This window comes from Antedon bifida, chromosome 4, assembly GCF_963402885.1.
Source record: "Antedon bifida chromosome 4, ecAntBifi1.1, whole genome shotgun sequence".
NCBI classification, from domain to species: Eukaryota; Metazoa; Echinodermata; class Crinoidea; order Comatulida; family Antedonidae; genus Antedon; species Antedon bifida.
The window spans coordinates 32,944,313-32,970,706 of NC_136229.1; the positions used below are offsets into that span (position 1 = coordinate 32,944,313).

The 26,394-nt window shown below is 33.4% G+C and overlaps 3 protein-coding genes and 1 long non-coding RNA gene across 7 annotated transcripts; 3 read left to right on the plus strand and 1 right to left on the minus strand.

The window, feature by feature from the left end:
* Positions 1-122: 122 nt before the first annotated feature.
* On the plus strand, positions 123-5,114 carry LOC144840299 (short-chain dehydrogenase/reductase family 42E member 1-like). The gene is made up of 11 exons (XM_078696078.1): positions 123-261; positions 802-973; positions 1,211-1,306; positions 1,780-1,840; positions 2,301-2,419; positions 2,978-3,053; positions 3,260-3,342; positions 3,700-3,837; positions 4,024-4,153; positions 4,275-4,348; positions 4,768-5,114. The coding sequence occupies exons 1-11, from the start codon at positions 215-217 to the stop codon at positions 4,975-4,977; spliced, it is 1,206 nt and encodes a 401-aa protein (XP_078552204.1). The 5' UTR covers positions 123-214; the 3' UTR covers positions 4,978-5,114.
* Positions 5,115-5,417: 303 nt separating this feature from the next.
* On the minus strand, positions 5,418-12,439 carry LOC144840285 (ADP-ribosylation factor-binding protein GGA1-like). Its single transcript, XM_078696049.1, has 14 exons — positions 12,367-12,439; positions 11,861-11,945; positions 11,584-11,758; positions 11,227-11,451; positions 10,689-10,907; positions 10,344-10,425; positions 9,861-10,010; positions 9,326-9,505; positions 9,007-9,155; positions 8,626-8,906; positions 8,025-8,284; positions 7,752-7,915; positions 7,233-7,343; positions 5,418-6,772 (listed from the first exon to the last, which is right to left on the minus strand). Exons 1-14 carry the CDS (start codon positions 12,410-12,412, stop codon positions 6,683-6,685), a joined length of 2,217 nt encoding a protein of 738 aa, XP_078552175.1. The 5' UTR covers positions 12,413-12,439; the 3' UTR covers positions 5,418-6,682.
* Positions 12,440-13,078: 639 nt separating this feature from the next.
* Positions 13,079-18,406, plus strand: LOC144840329 (uncharacterized). Its single transcript, XM_078696118.1, has 2 exons — positions 13,079-13,248; positions 16,656-18,406. Exon 2 carries the CDS (start codon positions 16,665-16,667, stop codon positions 17,130-17,132), a length of 468 nt encoding a protein of 155 aa, XP_078552244.1. The 5' UTR covers positions 13,079-13,248; positions 16,656-16,664; the 3' UTR covers positions 17,133-18,406.
* Positions 18,407-19,084: 678 nt separating this feature from the next.
* On the plus strand, positions 19,085-26,365 carry LOC144840340 (uncharacterized). Of its 4 annotated transcripts, none has more exons than XR_013611903.1 (11): positions 19,085-19,158; positions 21,061-21,982; positions 22,077-23,004; positions 23,092-23,188; positions 23,286-23,583; positions 23,671-23,936; positions 24,004-24,049; positions 24,163-24,396; positions 24,519-24,646; positions 24,843-25,117; positions 25,328-26,365. It is a non-coding gene; the product is annotated as an uncharacterized LOC144840340 (long non-coding RNA). The 4 variants fall into 4 exon arrangements; XR_013611900.1 differs by having other exon boundaries at positions 24,015-24,049; XR_013611899.1 differs by having other exon boundaries at positions 23,671-24,049.
* Positions 26,366-26,394: the final 29 nt, after the last annotated feature.

The following is a 26,394-nucleotide window of genomic DNA, read 5'->3' on the forward strand; positions in this document are numbered from 1 at the left end:
TTTTGTATTGTGTACTGTGTGAAGACAGAAGACCGTGTGTTTAGAAAAGAAAGGTACTCATGCATATCTAATTGTGTTTGCGCGCGCTTAAAGTTATATAATAATTGCTCAGTCAAGTGTATCGCCATTGTTAAAAAGTTAGGCTAATGACAGTTCACACGTGGAACATCTACACACACGTCAACACCAGGCTTTGTCGAGATCTAAAAAGATAATGGTATCGGAGAAAATTCATTGTGCACGTGCTGGAAATTCTATCAGGTATATTAACTCAATTGTCTATCTTAATTAAAAGCTACAGAAAGATAGATTCGCTACGCTAGGCTAGGCCTAAATATTATAATGTAGTAGGTGGTTTGTTGTAAACTGGACTTTGGCCCAGCCCACCCAACAAGAGGGCTTCAGTCAAGGGATTTTCCCCACTCACCTCTGTCCGTACGGGTACGCCTAGAGTAAATTATAGCCATGAAATATAAACCAACATTTTTATATTAATTAGGGTAGATTTGTTGTCATGTATATATCTACTTCGACCCAAGTATTTGTAATCAATAATTTTGTTTACTGTATTTTTAATGCCTAGTTATTACTAAGATGGCCAGTATTAATGCATTGATTGAGCTGTTATTGAATAGATTAAAAACTAGGCCTGATAGGCATATGAGTGTATATTAGTTATTACAGATTAATATACTGTATAATAATTAATATTTGTGTCATGTTTTTTAGGCACCTATTGAATATTAGGAAAAAATAATGATTAATGTTATAAATTTTTCAATAATATTTACTTAAATACAGAAATCTTGATGCATCATCATTTAAAGACGCTGATGTTCTTGTAACGGGCGGTGCCGGATATTTTGGCATTCATTTAGGCCGTGCCCTTAATATGCTAGGAGCCCATGTGACCCTCACTGACATTCAACCACCAATCGAAGATTACAATTCTGTTGAAATAAAATTTGTTCAGGTAAAGTTTTTTTTATTTATTTGTTTAGCATCCAAAATAAATAAATTTGAACACAAAAAGTAAATTTTAAAATTAAAGCATTAAACAAGAATAATGTGCAAGGATGAACCATAAAATCAACAATCTGTTTTCGAATTGATTCCATGGCTTAAATGTCACTGATAAAATGCTGATAATAGCTAATTACATTGTTTTAAATTCTAAAAAAAATGTAATGTGTTCTGCTTTTTTTTTCAGGGTGACATATGTGATAAGACATTTGTCCAAGATTTGTGTAAAGGTAAAAGTTGTATTTTCCACATTGCGTCATACGGAATGTCTGGCTATGAAATGGTAAATACTTGTTTTATTAAATGGTGACTAATCTCTCACATTAACAGTGCATTTAGTATCTTCTTTTTTTCTTTTGCCGCTAGTTACCAACTGCTCCAAATATTCTAAAGCTCTGTCTGCACTATCCTATCAAACACTTTTGACAAAAAAAAGTGTGATGTGCCCAAATATTGTAGTGATATGATATCATCATGTCCATATGTGGGCATATCACATTTTTTGTCACATAAAGTTTGATAGTGTAGACAGACTAGCTTTACAGGGAAAAAGCAAATTACAGTACAATATATACACCCAGTAAAATTAGATGCAAAATTAATATAGATTTAAGAATGTATTGAGAGGGTACCAGTGGTTCTATTTAGCAGAAACATATTATACCATCATATGTATTATATTTCTACTTTTCAGACATTATTATAATTGCTATCATATTATATTTCTACTAACAAAACCTTGTTTGTTTTTTTAAGCTAAAGCCAACCAAATTTATAGAAAGTATTAATGTTGGCGGAACAGATAATGTTATAGAAGGTAAAATGTTTTTTCTTTACATTTTTTGCATTACATTAATAAGTGTTACTCATGTAAAGCTTTTCCTTCCTGTGTGGGTGTAGTCCAAATAGCTCACATCATGAGTAATAAAGGGTCGGGTAGGGCTCCTCTCAGAAGCACAGTTTCATCTTACTGAGAAGGCTTACCCACCCAAAGAAAACAAAATAAATAAAAATGATTGTGTAACAACAAAGTCTAAGCAAACGCAAACGTTGGGAGAAAAGTAGGTGCAAACTTTGTTCCTCTTTCATAGCTCACAGGTCATTTGTAGGTCAATCTATAAACTTAAGATAACTTTGTTAATTCTCTCTTTTATTCCATGAAAACAATGTATTGCGATACATTTGTGCGGATTATATATGCAATTTTATCATCACCACATAATCAATTATGTGAGCCATATGGAAATGCATCAAATTTGTTTTTACAAAATGTATAGGTTGCTTTTTGCATGATGTTCCGCGTCTTGTGTATACGAGCACGACCGCTGTTGTGTTTGGAGGCCAAGAAATAATAAATGCTACAGAAGAAACGTGTCCTACATTACCATTAACAACGGTAAGGGTAGAAATAGGCTTGGTGTGGATAGGTGTTAATCTAAAATACTGAAAACCAATATTCTATAGCTTCTGTTTACATTAATCTTCTTTTACTAAACTTTTGAGTCCTCTGGCATCTGAGCCATCTAGCCTACAATATAATTATCTTATCTGTTAGGCCTACCACCAATCTTTTTACTGTTCCATCTATCTCTATTTAAACTGAAAACCTATTATCTGAGTGTTTGAACCCTTTTTAAAAACTTAACGACCTATTAAATTAGCATCTGAGCCTTCTGTCTTAACAATGTACTGTAATTATTCATTGTAGGCCTACCAGCAATGATTTAATAGTATTTTTACTCCACCAACTTCATGCTCTGTTTTCACTATTAAACGTTATGTGACCAAAAAAAATGTGATGTGCCCATATATGGCCATGATGATGTCATATAACTACCATATTTAAAGATATCACTACCATATTTGGGCACATCACACTTTTTTATCAAACTAGTTTGATAGTGTAGACAGAGCTTAATAAATATTAATAAATCACTATTACATTCTTTATTAGTTTACAGATGATTATTCAAGAACAAAATGTATTTCAGAAAACAAAATTCTAAAAGCCAATGGCACAATAATGAAAGGTAAATCAAATTACAAATGTTTCTTGTGTTTTGCTGTTTTTTATGCCTATTTAAATGTTGTATATTTTTTGTGTTCTGATTGTCTGTGTCCATTTTAAAATGATAGCTTTTATATATAACTGTTAAACTTCAATTTGTTAAATCAAGTTGCAATAAAAATTATGATTATGCATGATTTGAACTAATAAAACAAAATGTATTTGTAGGAGGCACTGTTTTACATACATGTGCGTTGCGGCCACCTGGAATATATGGGGTTGGTGAAAGAAGACACTTTCCAAGAATTGTGGTTGGTACACTTCAAATAATGTTCAGTGATACTAATGGATTGAAACAATGAATTATTATGCCAACATTCAAAGCCAAATCCAGTTTTGGCATTTTTTTCTTCCAAATTGATCCAACCTAAAGCTCTGTCTACACTATCAAACTAGTTTGACAAAAAAAGTGTGATGTGCTCAAATATTGTATATGACATCACTCGTCCAACAATCACCCTACCAGAAGCATGTCATAAAATTTAAGTTTCATTTGCATACAAAATATTAATGCATAATATACCGTATAAGACGCACCTTGCATTTTGGTAATTTGATATGAATTTATACTGATCTTCGTTACAACTTCAATTGTTAATTATTTTTAGAATATGATGCAAGCTGGTCTAGTTCGCTGTACAATAGGAGGGCTGACGGCATTAGTTGATTTCATTCATATTGATAATCTTGTTAGCAGCCATATTTTAGCGGGAGATGCGCTAACACAAAAGAAAAAACATATATCTGTAAGTATAACATAGAAGCTTACTTCATGCTAAAAGTAAAACAACCTCTTCTTCATTCTTTCCTAAAATGATGTACTTTATATGTTATGTTATAAAATAAATTAAATAAAAATAAACATAATACCACAGTTTTGTTGACATCAATTGCTGGTCTCATTTACAACCAACTTTGTTTTAATTTCACAGGGTGGAGAAGTTTATTTTGTAACAGACGACGCACCAATCAATAATTGGGAATTTTTCCGCCCACTCATAGAAGGTCTTGGCTGTACCTTTCCCAAGATAAATCTATCATTTAAGTTTATGTTTGTTATAGGTAAGTAAAATCAATATTTTGTTTAACAGCTTTTTGCAAGATCAACCATAGGTCTATTGATAACAAGAGAATGAGAGGAGAAGATTTTTGTAATCAAAGATGGAATTTTTTCTTTATTAAGTACTTGTTTTAGAATGGATCCATCAGTTGTTCAAACCTTTGTGTCATATTCAACCTTTTCTAACGAGAACAGAAGTAAGTGAAAACTCTTTGTCTCTAATTTCTTTAATTGCATCATTGGTTCATCATCACAATCAGTTATCATCAATACAGTACTTTAAATCATTTTTTGAATGAATTGATTGATTTAAACTTTGGTTTTTTGTGACAAATATTAACCCAAAAAAAGGTAACAGAATCAATGGACCAAGAATCAACCAATTTGACAAAATTGCTAAGCCAAACTTGACGTATGCTAAATAGTACCTCTGTATGACATAATTTAATATGGTAGTGATATGGCCAAATATTGTAGTGGTATGACATCAGTGGTATGTCCATATATGGGCAAATCACCTTTTTTTAGTGTAGACAGAGCTTTATCAAATTTGAAAGCTCCATATTACATATACTCAATTGATTTAAATTACATAACATAATGCCCTTTTTTCCAGCTGTACCAGATATCGGTTCCACACTATTTCAACATAGTCAAGGCACGCAACCATCTTGGCTTCGAGCCGCTTAAGCGTGACATCACAGACATTGTGCAATACTACTTGGAACGAGGACATCGTCATAAAGAAAATAGAACATTTAGGATTGTAATGAACATTTTTGTTGGGGTTGCCTTAGCATTCCTTGTTATGTTACTTGTATTTTAAATGGAAATTCCAAAAGGTGGATATAAAGAAGGGAAGGTTCTTGACAATGCTGCAAATATATTTGGTGTTGATTCGTTTTGTTTGAAATAAAATTGTAAAAATGTGATAAAATAGCAATAAAACACAGCCAAAGATAATTTTTGTGAGGTTTATTAAAGTCTAAATTTGTTCCTTAATGTTTGGTAACTGTGGCATGATGGGAGTGGTTGGCATATTATGTGCTTTTTAATTTTTCAATCATATTTGTATCTGTTTCTGTCTTTTTTTTGGAGAAGATATTAAAAATGTAAAAGTGTAATTGTATCTGCTTATGTGTTGACCTCAATGACCAACTGACCTCAATGACCAACTGTTTCACAAGCCTAGTACGTAATCTCATCCAAATCCTGTTCTACTATCAAAGTTTTCAGATATAACAGGTGAGACAAATGCAAAGTTCATTGAAGTAAATGATTTGAAATTTAATTTCATAATGTGTAATATACTATTATAATAGTTACCCATGCTCTTCACAATATTGCATTTGACTATAGTGTACTACTATAAAAGGATTGTTTAACTAAGCCAATAGGGTATCTGTGTAATAAGCTATATGTTGCTACATACCAAATTATACTGTAGTACACATCTGATGTTTCAAATAACTTTCTACCAACATTAATGTATCATGGAAAAAATAAAACATTTTGTATTGAGAATTTTCAGCCACAACTTATTAATAAATTTCTACTTCCTATGCTACAGATTTAAGAGAAATTGCTTGAGTGGGGAAACAAAATTAGGAATTATTTGTGATAAAGAACTGGACTTTTGGAAATAACAAGTTTTCATCCTATCTACTCTACGACCCTTTATACACCAAGCAAATGGTAAATTTAAATAAAATATATACAATATAGTAAAATATTACAACATATGTGATTCAAACAGAGGTATCCTATAGCAGATGGTAGTACGACATTTAAAGAAGTAAATTATATAAAAGGATATTCTGAGTATATAATATAAGGTAAACCAAAGTATAAATTTATAAAAGAAAAGTACCACAGAAATTCAATCCTTGCTTTTAAAATAAATCTGGTGATAAATACCAATATTATACAGTTAACTCTCCCAATACCAAACATCCTTGGCTGGCCCAATATTTCTTTCTGTATATTCTGGTATTTGGAATGTGTTTTTTATGGTAAAACGAATTTAGGACATTTTGAATCTCAAGAACAATTTTGGGAGTATCCGGTTTTGGGAGAGTCGAAATATTATTTAGAAAATGCTCAATATATATTTATTATCTTGACATGACATTATTACGAAGTGAAGAAAGTATCACCCTATCATTTGCAGATCAGATCATTGGGACTGAAATGGTATATTAGCAACTCAATGACAATCACATGTTGAACAGAAGCCTAGTTCTTAATAAATTATTAAACGAATATTAATACTATATGTGTTTATAAATATTTCAAGTGTGTGTATGAGAGGGCAGCAAATTTATCGTTTGGAATGTAAACAGAAATATAAAAAGATAAACACATTTTATATCTTATTGATCTCAATTGATTTTACAGTTGACTACTTTAGTTGATATTTGCATTTGCAAATTTAAAAGAAACTACACTAATTGTGTATTATACAACCATACTTGTTAAAATCATTAGGAGCTAAACATTTATAGATTATAGTGATAATAATATGATTGTTGTTACGATGGGAACTTGTCAACTTCTCCTACGTCTACTATGGATTTGCCATCCAGTGTATATTGTAACTTAAACTTTAATCTGATTTTCTCCTGCAAAGAAAAGAAATTATTTATCAAATGATTATGTCGAGTTTTATATTTATTTATCTATTCTTTTTTTATACTGAATGACACTTTCAGTGCTAAAGCATTAATTTCTGTGGTTCAGTAGAGAACATTAACAATATAATACAGTAGATCCCATATTGTGAGGACACTTTGAGGACTCAAAACAATGTCTCCTTAAATAGGGGTGTCCCCTGAATAGGGGTTGGCCATAGTGTTAAAAAATATACTTCCACTTGTTCATTTCACCGGAAAGTGTCCCCTTTATAGGGATGTATCTTGAATAGGGGGTCCCAAAGGAGAGGTTCCACTGTAATTGTTTTCAGCAATACAATATAAAAAACACAATCGAAGTAGAGTAGAGATACCATAATCACCAAAAAACAAATAACATATCCCACTTTGTAATAATACAGTGAATGGTAAATTGTGTTTGCTGGCATACCTTTTGTGGGTTAGCTACTAGCATGACTTGAGTGATTGCAGTAGGTGGTAAGATGGGGTTGTGTACAGGCAAATCTGTTGCAGATGGTGGTTGTAGCTTGATGCGCATTGTCTGAAATAAAACCAGTTATGTTATTTATCAAACATAAACGAGAGACTTGCATTAAAATGGCAATGGTAGAGAGACACTGGCTCTTACTCCTTGGGATCAAGTTCCCTTTTGTTTTTATTGCCAACTTACTTTTTTGTTGTTGTTCTTTTGTATGTTTTTGGCAATAAATAATAGGAATAAAACAAGGGATAGTTGGCTCATGAGTTACACCCATGTGTTTGCTAAAGCTGCCCCTGTCCAGAATTTTCATTTGTATGTGTTAATGTATTGTATTAAATTATGCTGGTCAATAAATAAACAAACAATACAAAAAAGACCATCTTAGTTCTGGTACCACATGAGCTAAAATAACATGTACTGATAACAATTTTGATAATTTTGCATTTTATTTTTCAAAATATTTTTCACCTTTGGAACTGCAGCCTGAAAGACCACGCCTTTGATGGCCGACGTGTTTGTACTCATGGTTGAAACAACTAACACTTGGATGTCTGGTCTTGGACTGTCCTTAGCAAAATGAAAAACTGTTTTCACTTTAGTCTTCTCATAAATAGTTAGAGGAGGGGTTACACCTATGAAAACAAAAATATATATATATATGACACATGAATCACAGTACACATGTAGGCCATGCCTGGTTGGGATTGGGATTCATTTCGGATCTTTATGATCTTTTCTTACCTGGTTGAATTGTTTCTAAAGGAACAAATATATCTGCAAGTGAAAGAACCGTGGCAGCTACAGCCGATGGTTTACTGGCCATCATAGGTTGTCCCTGGGCCGTCATCATGGGTGTCTTTGTGACCGGTGCTGGTTGCATGAAGGTCGATCCAGCTGATGCAGTTTGTGCTGGTAACTGTGGTTGGGAGAGAGTACTTTGTGATGGAGGGCTGGCCCCAGTTGACAGAAGTAATGATTCAACATCTGATGAAGTGGATCGTCTATAAAACAAAGAAACCATGTCATTCTTTTGAAAGTGTTGGTCTTGTCCAATTTATTATCTCAAAAGAAGCATTTGAAGAGGAAATAGACTGAAATTGGGGTAGTTTAAAACAATAGAAAGCTATTAGAAAACGGATTGCTTTGTGAGCATGTGCAGCTCTTATTCACAAATAGTGGCATGGCAACTTTTATGTGACAAAAAAATGTGATGTGCCCATATATGGACAATGATGATGTCATATCACTACCATATTTGGGTATATCACTACCATATTATTTGGACATACCAAATTTTTTTTATCAAACTAGTTTGATAGTGTAGAAAGAACTTAAGACTTACTGTAATGAGGATGTCTGAATTGTAGAGGAGTTCTGTCCCATCATCATGGTCTTTCCAAGATCTTCCAACTCGGCAAACGCCTTGGATGATAACGCTGGTGGGGGTTTATCTGCTTTGGTTTTATCTTTTGACGGGGTGGTTGTAAACACAGACGTCGGTCCGGTCAGTAGTGAGCTAGTGATCTGTGTTGGAGCGGCAACAGGCTGTGCTATAGAGGGCGCTGTCATCCTGGATGGATGTACCATGTTAACTGTGTTTTGATTGTACATACCCATAGTTTGCTGAAAAATAATTTATAAATAAAATTAATATACAGGTTCCCTTAAAATTAAACCTATGGCTTCTGACCTTTGACCTCAAAATTGAATAAATTGTACTTACTACAGGCTGATTTGAAAACATTGGATAACTTGTATTAGTAGTAGAGGGAGGACCATTGGTTCCCAGAATGGCATCTAGCTGCATGGCTGCTGCTGATTGAGTAGTTACAGGAATTGTTCCTCCTCCCCCTCCTGAACTAGTTCCAAAACCTACAAAATGTTTTCAAAAATTTAAATTATCAAACACATATACCTTTTATAACTATGCTAGTAAAATGCTAAATATTTTTGAATATCTATTCTATATTTTCATTATATATATTTATTATTATACATTCATTTCATTATATCATAAAATTGAAATTTGTAAAATTGATTACCTAAAGAAGATAATTGTTGCTCAAGTAGAGCATCAGAAGTTGGTTGTCTGACAGAATTACCTCCAGACATCATTGCACCACCAGAGCTAATTTGTGCACCATTGAAACCTGTTAGATCCCCAGAAACAGCTGGAGAAGAGTCTAGCCCGGCAAGGTCAATTAATGATGACATGTCACCAGCTAAGAAGACAAATATAATTGTTTTAAATTTTATGACTTACTTCAAAACAAAAGGTCACTTTACAGGCTTCATGGCACACTGATATTATCATTTTTATTAGTTTATCCATTTTTGTGTGAAGCTGTAACAACATTTTCACATTTAAAAAAAAGATAAATCTTGCAAAGTATCTGAGGCTCTGTCTACACTATCAAACTTTGTGATAAAAAAAAAGTGATATGCCCATATATGGACACGATGATGTCATATCACTACCATATTTGGGCACATCACATAGTGTAGACAGAGCATAAGAATGGCTGATGTTGTGTGTATTATGGTTGTGTATACATACATGTTCAGCTGGGAGCCTACCTTGTGTATGTTGAGGTTGTACAGACTGACTGGAGAGGGCAGCAGAAGGTGTATCTCCAGAAGACATCTCATCAAAATTTACATCCCCCAGTTTTTCACGGTATATTTCCATTACTTTTGTTAGTTTATCATTTGCTTCCAAAATTTCACCTGTAAAAAGAAACACACAGTGAGTAAACTGTCCACTAAAGCTCTATCTACACTATTAAACTAGTTTGACAAAGAAAGTGTGATGTACCTAAATATGGTAGTGGTATGCCCAAATATGGTAGTGATATGACATCATCATGTCCATACATATTTGGGCATATCACATTTTTTCATCACATAAAGTTTGATAGTGTAGACAGAGTTTAAAAATCAGTTGTTGTTATGCATGTAGTTTGATTGTGATTTTCTGGTAGTTTGTAAGGTTGGGTATACTGTTGTAATATTAGTCTAGCCTGTGAATGAATGAATGAATGCCAACAATCTAGATCTTACCTATTCCATCCTCTTTATCTTCAATAGCACTGGCCAGTCTAAATAAGTTTGGTCTCATCTTTTCACATGTTATATACAATTCCTAAAACATAAACATTTAACATATATCATACATTGAATTATCAGATTTACTGCTGACACAAAAGATATGAGCAATTTGGTTTTGAGCTTATCCATCAAGTTGGTAAACAACAAGTAAATTGCCATTGCTGTACCACTACATGCACATTACCCATAATGCAAACATTAACTAAAATGCACATAAGCCATAATACACACATTAACTTGGTTTTAAGTATTATCCAAAAAGTTTATTCACTATAAATGAGATAATTTTAAGTATACCCTCATGAGGTCTTTCTCCTGTGGACTAGTGATGTCTGGGCTGTAGTGGTTCAACATCTCAGACAGGAGTTTCACGTTGTTTGAAGACTTCTCAATCTCGTTGACGCGATTGCTCACTTTTTCAACAGACTTTTCGTGATCTTTTACCATGTTTTTGATCAGTCGATTAGCAGCTTGCAAGTCCTCGGGATGTTTGCTTTTTAAAAGACGTGCTAACAGCTATAAATCAGTGAAAGTAAACATATTAAATTTTAATTATGTAATGTAACTTTTTCTTTTAAAATGCCATGGTAGTATAGGTCATTATATATATTATATACGTTTTCATTGTGAAATTGGGACTGGACCATTTTGTTTACCACCTGTTGGTCCCATCCTCCACTAGTATGTGTTTTGTCTTTTCTGTATGTGCATTTTATTTAGGGGTTCAATAAATAGTCAAAACATTATATTGTAGAATCTGGATGAATATAGTAAAACAGAAGAAACATTACTGCAGTAACTGCATTAGATAATCTCAACCTAATTCCTTTCTAACCTTTGATTTATCTTCATCTTCAAACACTGCTTGCTTAGCCCTGGGTGGCGCTATTTCCAAGGGTATATTATCCATGTATGTTGGATCTTCTTTCACTAATCCCTGCTTCTTTAACATATCATAAGCCTCCTTAATCTTTGTCTGTTCAGGGATTCCACGTGACCAGGAATATATTAACTCTACGATTCTCTTCTTTACAGATTCCTTGGTTTTGTTGCCTAGATACTGTCCACAAAGAAACATGTTATGTTATTTAATTTCAATAAAAGTAGTGTTTATTTGACTGTGGCTTTTATTTAATATATTTATTTTATGTGTATAACAATATAAAATAATGATTTAGAAAACATGGCCTACTTTTGGTGATATAAGTCTTATAAGTTCATTTAGAAATCGGAATTTCCCAATCTCACGATGAAAGTATTCTCCACAGTTCTTTACGCAAGTTTCTGTGGTTTGTAGAGCTTGCAGTGATTCTCTCTCCTGTGGTGATTGAATTTTGTGACTCAGAAGCTGAGCTGCAATTTGAGGCCTAGAGAAGAAAAATGCAATTGTTTAAGTGTACTTTTTGTTTATAAAATGTTTATACTGATATATACATAATACTGCAGTAACTTTAGTAAAAGATGATTACCCTTCAAGTTCTTTGTTAACTCGATCACAGAAAGCCATAATGTACTCCCAATCATCTTCTCTATTTGTTGGATTCGTTGCTTTATCTGAAAAATGTTCAAATCTTTGTCAGTAAAGTTTACCATTAATCATGAATGATTTGAACATTAAAAATAAATACCTAAACATGCATACAAATTTAATTACTATACGTCACTGAATGTGATTATAGTTTCACAGAGTATGTTCTTTGATGACGTTTGAACATGTTTACGAGCAAGAATAGGGCCTAGGCCTAGCTAGTGGAAATACAGAGAACCAAAGAAGACGATTCGTCTGCAACGTCGGGCGTTACCGCCGTCCTTCATTCCGACGTAGGCCTAGCCTAGCCTAGCATGAAATAAAGTCCTCTAACTTAATATTTAAGAGTGATGATGAAATATGAATTACACCTTCATTAAATTTAATATTTTAATAACGTATTGCTTTATGCTTATATTAAAAATAATCATTAAATAATGTACTAACTTAATAATGTTTCCAATGTTTCCCCGTCTTCGGTGAAACCTGCCATGTTGATCCCGAGATCAATGTCAAAGTTCAACACTTTAAAAAAAATGATAGATGGCGTGCTTTATGTATGTGTGAAGACATATTAAGATTGTACATTAATTTAATTAAGGACTTAAAAAAAATTGTTTTAAACAACCTAAAACCGAAACTATAGGACGACTGTAGCTAATAATTGATATTAAAAGAGAACCCTACCATCAAAATGGGAAGATCAAAAGCGCTCAAATTGAAACTTGTCGAAATGCAGAAAGAAAACAACAACAGAGCAAAGATTTATTCAATAGTTCGGCCCATTGATCAAGATAACTCAAGATTTTTAGAAATTAGGATGGAAACAAATTAAATGCTGTAATTGAAATTAAAAATGAATACTCCAGTAGGTGTACCGCAACACGATATAAGTTGTGTGTAACCTTACTCCATGGTAACACGTATAGTTTTAGACCATTTCGTGTTTTTTTTTTTTCATATCTAAGTTTTGTTTATTGTTTTTGTTTTTTTTAAATATTTTTTCAACATTGAAAGTGTTATTTATTGTACATATTATACTGTACCATGGAGAGTAAATATTCCTCCATGATTATACTTTCTACACAAAACTACCCCATTTTAAAATGAACTATTCCAATTCAATCGTAAAGAAATTCTATACGATCTGGCTTTGAATATTAATGATTTGGAACAATTGAGTCGGTTCCACCATTTCTGAGTCATCATACAGAAGCGATCTCTTTCGATTTATTAATTCTCGTATCTATATTGTTTCCTTTAAGAACAACTCTACTGGACTTGTTGATTTAGAAATCATTATATTTTGTAAAATATATCTGATAGAAGGTAAGTGTTTGTCGTGTTCTTGTTGATGGCTTAACTGGAAACTAAACTTAGCATCGGCTGCTCACACTGTGTGAAACCGAATTCCGTTCACAGGGGTGACACTCCAAAAAATAACATACTTATACCTTTCAATTAAATGGCGCTGCAATTATATTTAAAGAAAAACGAATAGTAGATTTGTTTTACCTTAGGCATATTACCAGTACGCGCGCGTGCGAGCGAGTTTCTTTTTAAAAAATCGTGAGGACATATTATTATTCAAGGTAAATACATTTCTGATATTTTTAACGCAAAAGGCATACACATTCCATCATATCCGTATTAGGCGTTTAATTGCAAGTCCAGTAGATCCGTTGTTGTCAGTTTGGTCACAACATGATGCTGAATAGCTATAGTGTTAGACGGTATACAAACCGTTGTAAGCCTATTACAGATGATTTATACAGGTAGGAGAAGCAGACAATATGCGGATTAAAAAAGTCCGCGTTTATCGGTGTTTGTTGTATCTCACACAATACTCTGCTGGGAATATTAACGAACGTTTTCGGCTGTTGCGTTTACTCTACAGCCAACTTTCACCTATTTATTTAGTGTGATATTTTATTACCTGTGTCACCAAGGTTGGCGGGTCAGGGATAGGAAAACGGAGCCTTTGGTAAACATAGCCCTTTTACAGATTTATACTAAATGTGCTACCAAAATCGTATAAATTATACTTTAATCATTTTTACTTTTATTTATTGCGGAATCATAAATGCAGTCAAAAGAAAAAAGTACAAAATTAAAAAACGAAAAGTTATATTGGAACAAACAATATGCTTATGTTTATAGTGCAAAAAGGAAATATTTCCTCTCCTCTATGTTTAGTGGTACAGTATATTAATACATGATATGTTTGACTAGAGAAAATAGCCTTCACGATTAAGGCATAAGTTGATCAATATGGTTCAGTCTGGTATGAGGTTTTAACATATTAGTAAATGAATCCCTTTAATCTGTTTTGTTAAAATGTAAAAACACTAATAATGTCATTTTTTCTGTTATAAAATTTAAGTACAGTAATGGCAAAATCTTCAATTTATTCTCGACAACTCACTATATTTATAAGGCGCTGTTTTTTTTGTTGAAATGTGGTATTTTATATTTTGCTATGATAGCTGGTTAACAATTCGCATCACGGGCAATAATTCATAGTCGACATATTTGATGAAAAATAATTATAATAATATACAATATTAATATTTATTGAGTGAATTATTAATTAATGTATGTTGTTTGTATAGAAAGACGTCACTACTGCTGCCACGTTTGACTCCAGACTTGTACAGTAGATCTGTATACGTATTAATGTGGGTCTTCTATTTCAACAATAAGGTCTTCTTCGTCTATAGCTATAATAATAATAAGTCATAATATTTAGGCCTATCATGGCATATCTGCGAAGATGGTGCGTACATGCAATTACAAAATTAGAAAAAAATAATTAAAAACTACAGTAGGCCTATACAAAAACAAGGGGGAAAAATGTCCGTTTAAAATGTAATTGATACGGTGTGAAATAGGCTTACGTAACCACTAACAGGCTGAGAGATAAAACAAAATAACTTTTACAATTTTAGATCTAAAAATAGATAAACTATTAATAATAAATATCGTAAACAGCAATTTTGAGCTAATTTCTGAAATAAACTCCTCTTACTTAGTAACGTCTACTCGCCCAAAAGGTTTATACCAAAGTGGCAGCACATAGTATTAATAATTTACACACACATTAACTGAGTTGAACCAAAGCATAACCATAAAGAAGTTTAACTGAAATCAACTTCTAGGTAGTCACTGGAAAATTAGCAGATATTTAGATTACGTGAATCTACAGACTTTGGCTTCCTATAACCGTGTTTTCGTCCAATGTATAAACCGCAGAATCATGCATTTTATTGTTAGTGTCCTTTCATTACCCTTAGCAAATTTTAGCATGACTCTCGTATCTTTTGTGTAATGAGCCATTCTAAAGAATACAAGTAGAGTATAACAAAGCAATTCTTTGATCTTGAACCGTGCAATATAAACACTAAGGAATGTCGTGATTGTTCAATAAAACCCAACCGTCATATTTTAAATATAGAGACCAGCCTATAGTTATATTAAAAGTTTTTTAGAGCCCGTGTCACAGTCCAGCAAATAGATTTCTGGAACGCTATTGTTATTTTTAAAACGTTATTTTATTTGTTTGAAAACATACAAACTATGATGCAATAAGAAATGATGGATATCAAGCAATGAAGGCAAATGCCCCGACATTGTAAATCATTAATTAATATTCAATCGCTCTATACTGATTAAGACGCTTGTAGCACGAAGTCGTAAAGTAACGTTTTAAAAAATCACAATACATAAAGCATAACATACAATTGTGTCTTTTTGCCATGGAAACCCAAATACGTCATCAACGAAGCCACAACTTCCCAACTGACTATAATACGTGTATTGTATACGTATATATACGTACAGATACAGCTATATTTACGTACAGATACAGCTATCTAGGTACGGTAGATAATATACGAGCTTCCGATCATCCCTGCATGACTATACCAAGGAGGAATCTTTGGTATTTTTTATTTTCTTTTCATTAATTTTTTTTTTTATTTTCCAGACATTTAAATTAATTTTACAACCCGGCCAACCACCATACCATTGAATGAAATATTTGTTTTTCTATTCGTACGGCGGTATGGTGATCTTGTTTGTACAAGCAACCATTTTGAAATAATCGATTTAAGATTCGCATGTCATTATATGAAATCGGTAAAAACAAAGCAGCTGATTCGTGGACGGCACAATGTAATGCGATAAAGTACAAATACATTCATATAATTTGATTTAATGAAATATATACCACTTTTTTAAAACAGGCGACATACATTAATATTTTTATTCGCATGACTTTCAAATTAAGCATTGCCACTAGTAGAATCATGTGACCGCCACGATCTCTTTAGAAATCAAACAGTGCAACTCTCCCTCGGCTATCGTAAACAAAATTATGGATTAAATGTTATTATAAACATGGTATTAAAATCAGGCGACTCGATTCTCTTGTGTACAGCCGTCTTTTGAATGAAATTCTTGTTTCTTTCTTTGAACTGGCGGTATAAACACCATTTTTATTTCATTCCACAATGTTTTGGTAATAGTTTCACTAAAGCTTGGTTCCCACTAGAACGTAACGCAAGGACGTAAACGCAACGCAAGCGTTTTAACCAATGACAAGCGAAGTTATAGACAGTTAGCAATCACAAGCGATGGCTTATTCGCTTGGTCAATTCACTTGCGTTGCGTTACGTCCTTGCGTTGCGTCGCTAGTGGGAACCACGCTTAACGATGTTATGTTATGTTTTGTTTAGATCTTCAAAATGGGAGGAAAGAAGCATGGACCCGGAGGTATACACCGTTACGGTAATTTCTACGATCCAATGGAAAAGGGTGAAACCAGGGATCGGACAGAGTGCTGCTCAGAGGAGACCATGACGGCTACCTCCGTTGTCCTCGTCGTCATTGCTGTCATCTTCATAATCGCCGGTATCGTCTTGTTGGCTCTGGGTTCGACGGAGAGTTTCTGGCGGCGTAAAGTTCAAGAAGAAAGCGGCGGAACGTACGTAGATCAGTACCGCTACGGAAATGACGTTCTGGACAGCAAGTTTGAAGATGACGCGTACAGAGCTATTGGCATTACGATGTTGATTTCCGCATTGCTTATGATACTGTTTTCCGTCTATTTATGCGTCGCCGTGTATCGTGGTCGGAACCCGAACGAAGAAGACTACTTACCTAACAGAGGCGGCGGCGGCTTTGGTGGCGGAATCGGCAACGACATGCTTTAAACATTTATGGACATAAATCTTACATTTTTAACTCATGTAATAGTATTTTTATGGATATAAAATGGGAGGCTGGTTATTCGTTAAAAGTGTGCATATTGATAAGCATCACATCATTCAGAGTTTGGAAACTGTGGCTTATGAATAGAGCAAATTAGCGCAAGTTGTTGTATATAGGCCTATGCATTGATAACTAAATATGAAACTACATCACCTTGCAAAATACTCGATAAAAGTTATATTTTCACAAAACACGAGAATATTGTAAATAATGTTATATGATAGACATTCCAACTTTTTCCGAATGGTGGCAGTATAACGTTTGAAATTGAAATTTAATTATCCAACATTTTCACAGTCCTAGTTGCCTTTTAAAATAGTTTGTATTTAAATATAATGAGAACAAAGATGATGTTGAACACACGTAAAACAACTCCTTTTGAAACTCATTCATTTCAAAATCTGGAAAGTCCCAGGACATTATGTAGGCCTAACTGGAAATATGTAATTGTCTTCCAGTTTCCCAATTTTATTTTCATACATTTGAATATCTTACTTAAGTCATATGTCTGGTTTTTCTACATATCTTGAATTTCATTCAGTTATTACTTTTTAAAGTAATGGTATCGGAATTCAATGTCTAAACAAATTAGAATAATTCCGTTTGGCCTAAACATGTTTACAAAGAAATATGGTGTTTTTTCTCAAATTGATTAGTTTTCAAGCCCATGCTGCAATTGTGACACTTTTTCTTAAACACAGTAACAACATTAGGCCTAATTAATTTTGATAACTGAAATATTTCTTGATGGTTGATAATAAATAGATTGTTTTTCAGGTAAAATATTTTTATAAATAGGAAGTCAAATCGTAACTGTTTTATCTTGTTCAAGTACCGCATAGTTCTATTATAAATGATACATTGCTGTGTAGTTGTTAATTCGCGGCTCCCGTTTTCTTCAGTATTTTTCACGTATTTGTATGTAAGAAGATAGGAACCTTTTATTTTCTTGACACACCATGTGACTGCGCAGTATTGAGTCTGTGCACATGCTTATATGTTTCTGAGCATGCGCTGAATCAATTTTACTTTTCACGTGGCGCGTATTGAAGAAAACTCTCTGCTGAATGAGATTTTTATGTTCCTATGGGTATAAAATGTACATTACAGTTTCAGTCAATTTTTTATCTTTAGATACAAATGTCCTTTTTGACCTACACATTTAATGGTTTTGTAAAATGTAGCCTTTCGTAATAAAGTAACGTTTTTGTATAAATATTTGTGCCGAGTCATCTATTTTTTCAGTAATTGTGAATGATTTGAGAATGAGAGAATTTGAATTCCCACAAGATGGCTAATATGAATGTCTCCTTGTTAAAAAATAACGTAGGCCTATTACTCCTATTAGGCCTACTACCTATTACTACTGAAGGCTGCCGTCATTTAAAAAAAGCCCTTTTCTTTTATGTATTTAAATGCTGCCGACGAGGAAGAGGGACGTCTTTTCTTTCCCGTTAATTTTACTTTGTTCCATGCTTATATTATTCATTTGACGTAATACAGAAAGTTTTCACAACTTGTTCTTTAATATTGTTTTAAATACATGTTATATAGTAACAAAATAACCAGCAATTGAAGGCAGTATGTGGGCCTGATTATTAAAGCATACCATTCGAAGAACCTTAATCAGTTTTTAACATTCAACAAAATATCTGACCAACAATTTTTCTAGAGAATTAATAGAGGATATCTTGTTTTGACATTATCTTCTTTACATTCGCAATTTTGTTTAGAATACTTGGTTCAACAGCAGCAACGAGAAGGAATGCGAGTACATACACGTGTACTTAATTATGTGCATATTTTAACTGTTAACCAATCAAATTGTTCAATACCAAGCGCGCGTATAAATAAAATACATACCATTTCCGGTGAAATCCATTTTGAACAAGTTCGCGGTGTTGTGTGTTTGTCGTTCTAGCTGATGGAAGTAGGCTACTGGGTATATATGACTGAGTTCTGCAGTAGGTAAGTTGAGAATATAACCGATTATCTAATACTGTAGTGGGTTTAACATTTGCTATACTATAAATAAATGGTGGATACCAACGGACGATAAATGGTTCACTGTAAAAAGTAGTGTTAATGTTTAAACGCTAAAATTAACACGTTTCGGATAACACTTAATGAACACGTTTAAGTGTTAATGTCAAAATTATTAACACGTTTAAGTGTTAATGTTTCCATAATTATTAACACGTTTAGGTGTTATAGTTCCAAATTATTAACACGTTCAGGCGTTAAAAGAAATAACACATATACACGTTTATGAGTGGATAACACTTTATTAATGCTAAAACATGTTTATATACAGAATGGTGTTAAAGTACTCTTAAATAGTATCTGTAATAAACACAAAAATGAAAAAACAATCATTTTTGTCACTGTTTCAGATCTTGTAAATGCGATCATTGCTTTGCGTTTTTTTACTTTGGTAGAGAATGTTTGGAACAGTGTGCCCTTGAAAGTTTATAAACTGCCCTTCACCAACAATAAATATCTTTGTACTGCTGTCCATACACACAATGCGTAGGGCAAGAGGACTTTTGTCTTGAAGCTTTTCAGCCAGAACGTCATCTGATACGTCTATTTCCTCTACCTGAAATATAAGGAAATGTAAATTGATTTCATTTTCAGTTAAATAAATTAATAAAAAAATTTAAATTAAAAACAATTTAAAAACAATTTTAAAAAATCGTAATTTCGCGGGGAGCCTGATAAACTAATAAAAAAATGTATGGACCTTAGAAATAGACTGGCCTAGCTAGTAGGGGCTCAAATTTGAATTGGTCATATGACCCATTTATTTTTAAATAGGCTAGGTAGCCCGGCAGGCAAGGAGTAGGCAGGCATATTAATAATACTAATACTAATAACTCTAATAGGCCTAGCCTAGTGCCTATTCTATAGGTGGCAAGCCTAGATTTTCTGAACACTAGTATAGCCTAGCTAGTGCCTATATACCCGGCCTAGGCCTAGTTCTAATGTCTGACTGTTCAAATGCGACCGGACCATAAATTCGGGGAGAGAGACATGCGCCAAAAGGCGCGCGCGGCGGTGTGTAAGAAAGTAGTATGGCGAACGCACGGGTCCATCAGGCCTAGCCTAATCTATGTTACAGTTAAATAATAGGAGATCCTAGCTAGGCCATAATGACAAATATCCTTCACTTCGAACTACGACCAAATCATGACAAAACTATCAGTAGTTCAAAATACAGATAACAATTACCTATACGATGAAAGAAGATTGATGTGATTAGTGATTGTGATCTCCGATTCTCTCGCTCCTCACCAATGGAAAACAATGGCGCCTGAATCTCTAACCGGCCGGCCTCTCGCCTCGCGCGCGACGCGTGATCATGTGACTTATCTGCAAGCGTTATGCGTTAAACAGTGAGAAACTTCAACGAGTACTTTAAACGTCATGCGTTAATAAAATATTTTCACGGAGTAAATATAACAAAACAGGAAAAAATCTGAGATATTCGTAGCTCTGAAATTCATATTCATAGGTTTACCAATGTTTTTAAATCACTAAAATGGATAAGGCCTATCATAGCATAGGCCTATGTATATTATTTCCCATGTAAAACTTTATTTTAAAATACAATGATCGTTATAAACACCATGGTGTTAAAATTTAACGGCACTGATAACACACCAAGTGTTAATAATATGCTATTTTAACACCACCGTTGATAATTAAACATCACAACGTGTTAAAATACAACGCCAGTTTTTACAGTGTTGATATAGCGGCCTGTGTGAGGTTGTGCCGAAACCGAGGCTTTACTTGCACGTTCCACAATTGTCTGGTAGAGTTCCACAACACAATTTAATTATCTAATTTATTAAATTTTTTTTTCAGGCGTCTGGTTGGGGGTGAATTCAGGCAATATTATATTTTTTTAAATGAAAACAAAATTTAAGTAAAATAATAAAAATTATTGCCTACTGCAGTCTCATTTGTTTTCTTTGGAATTAATTTGTCATCCGTTTTTCTTTGGATTTATTATTTTCATCCGTTTTTCTTTGGATTTACTATTTTTCATCCGTTTTTCTTTGGATTTCATCTTTGTTTTCTCTTGGATTTATATTCGAACAAATCATCAAACATAGTAAGAACTAACATAGAACCAGACAATAAATATAGATCGTGTATTTATTTATGGTTCAAAAATACTAACAAATTAATAACAGGAACTTCGGCATTCAATTTTTTTTTACAGATTTACTTGTATTAATTGGTTGTATCATGCACAAAATGCTTTTATGGAATGTTATGTTTATATAGATAGATCATAATTGGTTGTAATGTTGTATTACGCGATTCTAAATGTATGTTATAGAAGCATTATATTTTCTTTCCCCTAAACATTTGTTTAAGAAAATTACTTGAAAAACATCATTGTACCACGTGACATTGTAGTTAAGTTTGACTAAGTAGCTACCAATCATCAATGATAGTTTATTAATTATTACTCCTGTCTGCATGATACAACAACTTCGTGCAATTTGACTATCCTGATGTACACGGTTACCCATGGTGCTATGCACGAAGCATGTCCCAATGGGCTGGGGTCGTACTCTATTTCTAACAAATTCCGTCAAGGATAGTCATGTCTGTGGACGTGGACCTCTCTGCAGTTTCTTCATCTTCTTCAATCTATGATCTTGAATGGATGTTCTGTTGAGCGCATCATCACTAGTACACAGTATTGTTTGATTTTATGATGAATCTGGAACTTACTTCAGCATTATAGGCCTACTCAAGCGGAAACAAATCAATGGTAAGAAGTTGTTTTTTTTTAATCTCTTTACATTTACCTACCTCTTACCATAACTTGAGTTTATATACTAAATATGTTGGATTTTGTTTTGTAGGTTGAAAACAAATTTGACGCAAAAAGTTCATGTTATTTGGCAAAGAAAAGATAAGTATAGACTGAATCCGTACAATAAATAACTGATTTGCTGCCGGTGTACAAATGACCATGGTGCTTTTGATTTAATGTTTTAAGGTCTAGATAATGTGGAACCTCTCCCCTCCCCAAATAATGGCTAAGCTTCTAAATATATACAGGTATCATCAAATGTATTAATAATTGGCTTCGGTTTGTTTTTTCAGTTCGTATTTGTATTCATCATCCATGTAGTTAAGTAGATGTAGTTAATTAGAAAAAAATATAAGCTAAAATAATATAAAAATTAATAATAGGGTTAACATAATATAGGATTGATTTTTAGATAGCCGTAGTTGAAATAATTATTAAAAAAATCTAAGCTAAATTAACTTATAATTATTAATAATAGGGTTCATCTAGCTGAAGGTTTTCCATCCATCATTAACTGTTGATTTACAGGTTCCGAGGTTGCAAGAGCGTTCATTTTACTAATTCTTTCAAAGACAAACTCAAAATGAAACTGAAGCCATGAATTAAATTAATTTGGAATTTTAAAACCAGTATTTAAAAAGAAGCTTAGTCATTAAAAAAACACCCAAGTAATTTAAAATTTTAATTTAAAGTCATAATTATCATGAATCCTGTGAATGCCGTATATTCTCCCAATTATTATATTAAAAGGTGGTGGTACATCGTGTGGTGGTCCCTTATCTTTTAGACATTCCATCTTTTAGACGGGTGATTGCTTATATTTCATAACCAGGTCCTACCCTGCAAGTACACGTTATTAAGAACATAACCCTACTTTGTTATTCCAGGAGCATGCAGACTTTACTGTAGAAAGTATCGGACGATATTGTCAGTGATTGTTGAATGGAAGGTTATCCAATGGATGATGCTTGATTATGGTGAGTAGGCATATTTAGTTTAATATACTGATCTGTAATATATATTGTATGTATAACCTTTAAAATGCTCGCCTATAAATATTTCAGGCCCTGCAGCTTATTCGAAGACTGGAGAAAACCGGGACCTACGAGATGGACCGCTATCAAATGACTGCAGAAAGAGGACGGCTAGCACATCATTTTGGTAAGTTTTTAGATCTTTCCGTACTATAGAGATCCTATATACTTACCTGCAATTGTGTGGAAGGGATGTTTACTAAATGGTTACTTCTATCTAATAGGATACTTACCAGATAAATTGGAAACTACAGACTACCAGATGGAAGACTACCAGCGATGCAGACGACGTGATCAGTGGACACAGAGCTAACTGGTGGTAAGATATTTCAATTTTATTTTGCTGTTAGTTCACATTTGTAATTATTATCTATTTCATTATTCAAAGGACCGAGGGTGAAGATACCCGCGTGAATTGACAACTGGTACCAAGAAGACGATGGAGGAGGTCTATGGTACCGATATGTGATCCGGACACTGTTGGACGCAAGAATAACGGCTACCATACCGGCTTTCTTATTGGTAAGTTTTAATATCATATTTTCTGTACTATCAACCTGTATAATTTATTTTGAGGAGTTGTTACTTATTTAATAAATATTTTAATAGGATCGGACAGCTACTACCAGGTGACGGGAAAGACGCCACACGATGGACATAACCACACGATGGACATAACCACACGATGGACATAACCACACGATGGACATAACCACACGATGGAAGGCTACAGGACCGCTAACATTGGACACTGCTGACAAATGGACATAACCACACGATGGAAGGCTACAGGACCGCTAACATTGGACACTGCTGACAAATGGACATAACCACACGATGGAAGGCTACAGGACCGCTAACATTGGACACTGCTGGTAAGATTTTAAAGAAATTTGACTGTAATATGTACATTTTTATGATTTATTTATTGTTATTTTATAGCCTGGCAAAAGCTATGCTATTGACGTCTTCCAGATTGGTCATTTGGGTAAGTTTCAATATGTTTTTTTATCTGAAAATAAAAGTAATACCTATCTGTGATTAGTCGGGATGTGATTGGATGATTATTTCTTGGATTCAATAAGATCATCCCACTTCTAGATAACTTGAAAGACTGCTGCTACACGATGCCGGAAGAATGCTACCAGAATGACGCTACGCAATGCCAGAAGACTACCGACAATACATGATTGGGCCACGGCTACCAATATGACGATGGAGACGGTAACCATAATGACGCTACAGTTCCAGACGTTACACGATTCGACTCTCAATTGAGTGGATGGTTGGTTACAGCCAGTATTATGTCGGTGGACACTGCTGGAAACGATAATCGTAAGATATTTAATCGTTATTTTTCTATACAAAGTTTAAACATATTAACATTGTTTCTTCCGATCTATACTTACCAGCAATTATTGTTCATGATTTTTTTTTTTTCATTTTTTTTATAATAGAATTAGGCGGATACCAGATGACTGGGAAAACGGATACTCATCATGAGCAAATGAAAATAAATTTGACCTGGAAAACACGCACCACAAGACTTGGATAGAATGACTAGCTCAGATTGCTATTGTGTACTGTAAGTACAATTATTTATTAGTTTTGCTTCGATTTCTGACCTAAAATTACGTGGAATATATAATTATATATTTTAAATATTTGCTGCTTTTACGGATTTTTTTCGAGAGATTTCCCAACTTTCGTAAGTCCTTGATTCAACATCGAAGTGTTTAAGGTGATGTCGTGAATTATATATTTATATATTAACATTCTAGGATAATGAAATTGCTACGAGATAACTGGAGAATCGTATTCAGAAGATTCGAATAAGTGGAAACGAAGATTGGGAAAGAAACAATATCAGATGAAGACTAGCAGATGGACGTACGGATGGCTACCACCGGATGACGGCAAAGAAACAATCGGTTATGCCTGCCAGATGGACGGCTACCGCATGAGAATAATCCTAACGGAGGTGGCTAGCAGATGACATATGGGTTGTTCCGAATGACCAAGAATCCAGAAAGAATACTAACCAAAGAAATACTTGGTAAGTAGCAGAACTGGAAAGAGTATAAAAGACTATTAGGTCATGGTTTAAACTCGGGTTTATAGTGAGATACAAACACTACAAATGGTAACTCTTTAAAAACTCTTTATTGATTTTTAATTTCATCCTTTCAAGAATGATGTTGCAATTTGCTTGTTATATATTATTTAATTAAATACATTCTGTTTATTTTTATAAATTTGTTCACAGACGTGGATGCCACCTGACAACTCTAAAGTAGACGGTGCCGAACAGAAGACCAATGAAAATATCAACATGACAAGAACGATGAAAAGCGGGACCGCGAGCGGACAACGAAGAACGCGGACGGACGGACGGACCAACGCGAGAGAGCGGACGGACGGACGGAACGCGAGTTATGCAATGAACTAAAATAATGATACATTGTTGAAATAGTTGCTGTATTAAAAAAAACTACTACTACATTTTAACAACAGAAAGTTACTTACCATTACGCATGATAAACATAACTTACTTCATAAACACCAAATGCACTTAGTTTGTTGTTTTGTCTATTCTTTTCTAATATGCAACAAGCCACTCTTTGTTTTTTTCTAGCTAGGTTAATTGGTGACTTAGATCAGGTGACTCTGCCAATGATGATGTTCCTTCTTGGTAGTTTGTTTTCTAGCTAGGTTGTTGGTGTCAGGTGTTGTTCTTTGTGTACACCAAACTTGTTTGTTTCCTATTTGCACTATTAACACTAAATTCTCCTCATTATGATGATGCATACTACATACACACATGAATAAATACATACAAACCTTATGCTATTTAACAATGTCAAGTAATAATTGCATAACTGATTTTTTTTTTAGCCAAAATAAGTTGGTTTAAAATTGTTTCATTTATAAACATTATCGTCTATGTTTTTAATAATATTTGTGTGGTTTTTTTATATATATTTTTTCTTTTTTAAATTATTTAAATAATAAATGTATAGGTTGGAAATATGTTTTTTCATCGATTCAGATAATAAAAAATAATTATTTAAGCAATGAAATGCATACAGAGTATATGATTTTTACGAATGTAATTTTACAATGTTTAAAATATTGTATTTTATTGATTTTGATTATGCAAATCCTTTTAATTATGTAAATAAGATGCATGGTCATGACCACCACCATGGTATTATATATCATATGATCGATGTTTTTTTAATTGAATTTAATTTATTGTAATCTTCCAAATACTACCAAAAATAAATAAAAAGAGTTTTCTTTATCTATATTGTTTTGTTTTTCCTTTGGAAT

Excerpts from the sequence above, each read along its gene's own strand:
- LOC144840285 (XM_078696049.1), bottom strand. The coding sequence starts at position 12,412 with ATGGCAGGTTTCACCGAAGACGGGGAAACATTGGAAACATTATTAA. Across the intron at positions 10,011-10,343 it reads AGATAAAGAGGATGGAATAG|GTGAAATTTTGGAAGCAAAT; the intron begins GTAAGATCTAGA and ends TTCTTTTTACAG. Across the intron at positions 8,907-9,006 it reads TGTTTTCAAATCAGCCTGTA|CAAACTATGGGTATGTACAA; the intron begins GTAAGTACAATT and ends ATTATTTTTCAG.
- LOC144840329 (XM_078696118.1), top strand. The coding sequence starts at position 16,665 with ATGGGAGGAAAGAAGCATGGACCCGGAGGTATACACCGTTACGGTAAT.
- LOC144840299 (XM_078696078.1), top strand. The coding sequence starts at position 215 with ATGGTATCGGAGAAAATTCATTGTGCACGTGCTGGAAATTCTATCAG. Across the intron at positions 974-1,210 it reads TTGAAATAAAATTTGTTCAG|GGTGACATATGTGATAAGAC; the intron begins GTAAAGTTTTTT and ends TTTTTTTTTCAG. Across the intron at positions 3,838-4,023 it reads AAAAGAAAAAACATATATCT|GGTGGAGAAGTTTATTTTGT; the intron begins GTAAGTATAACA and ends TTAATTTCACAG.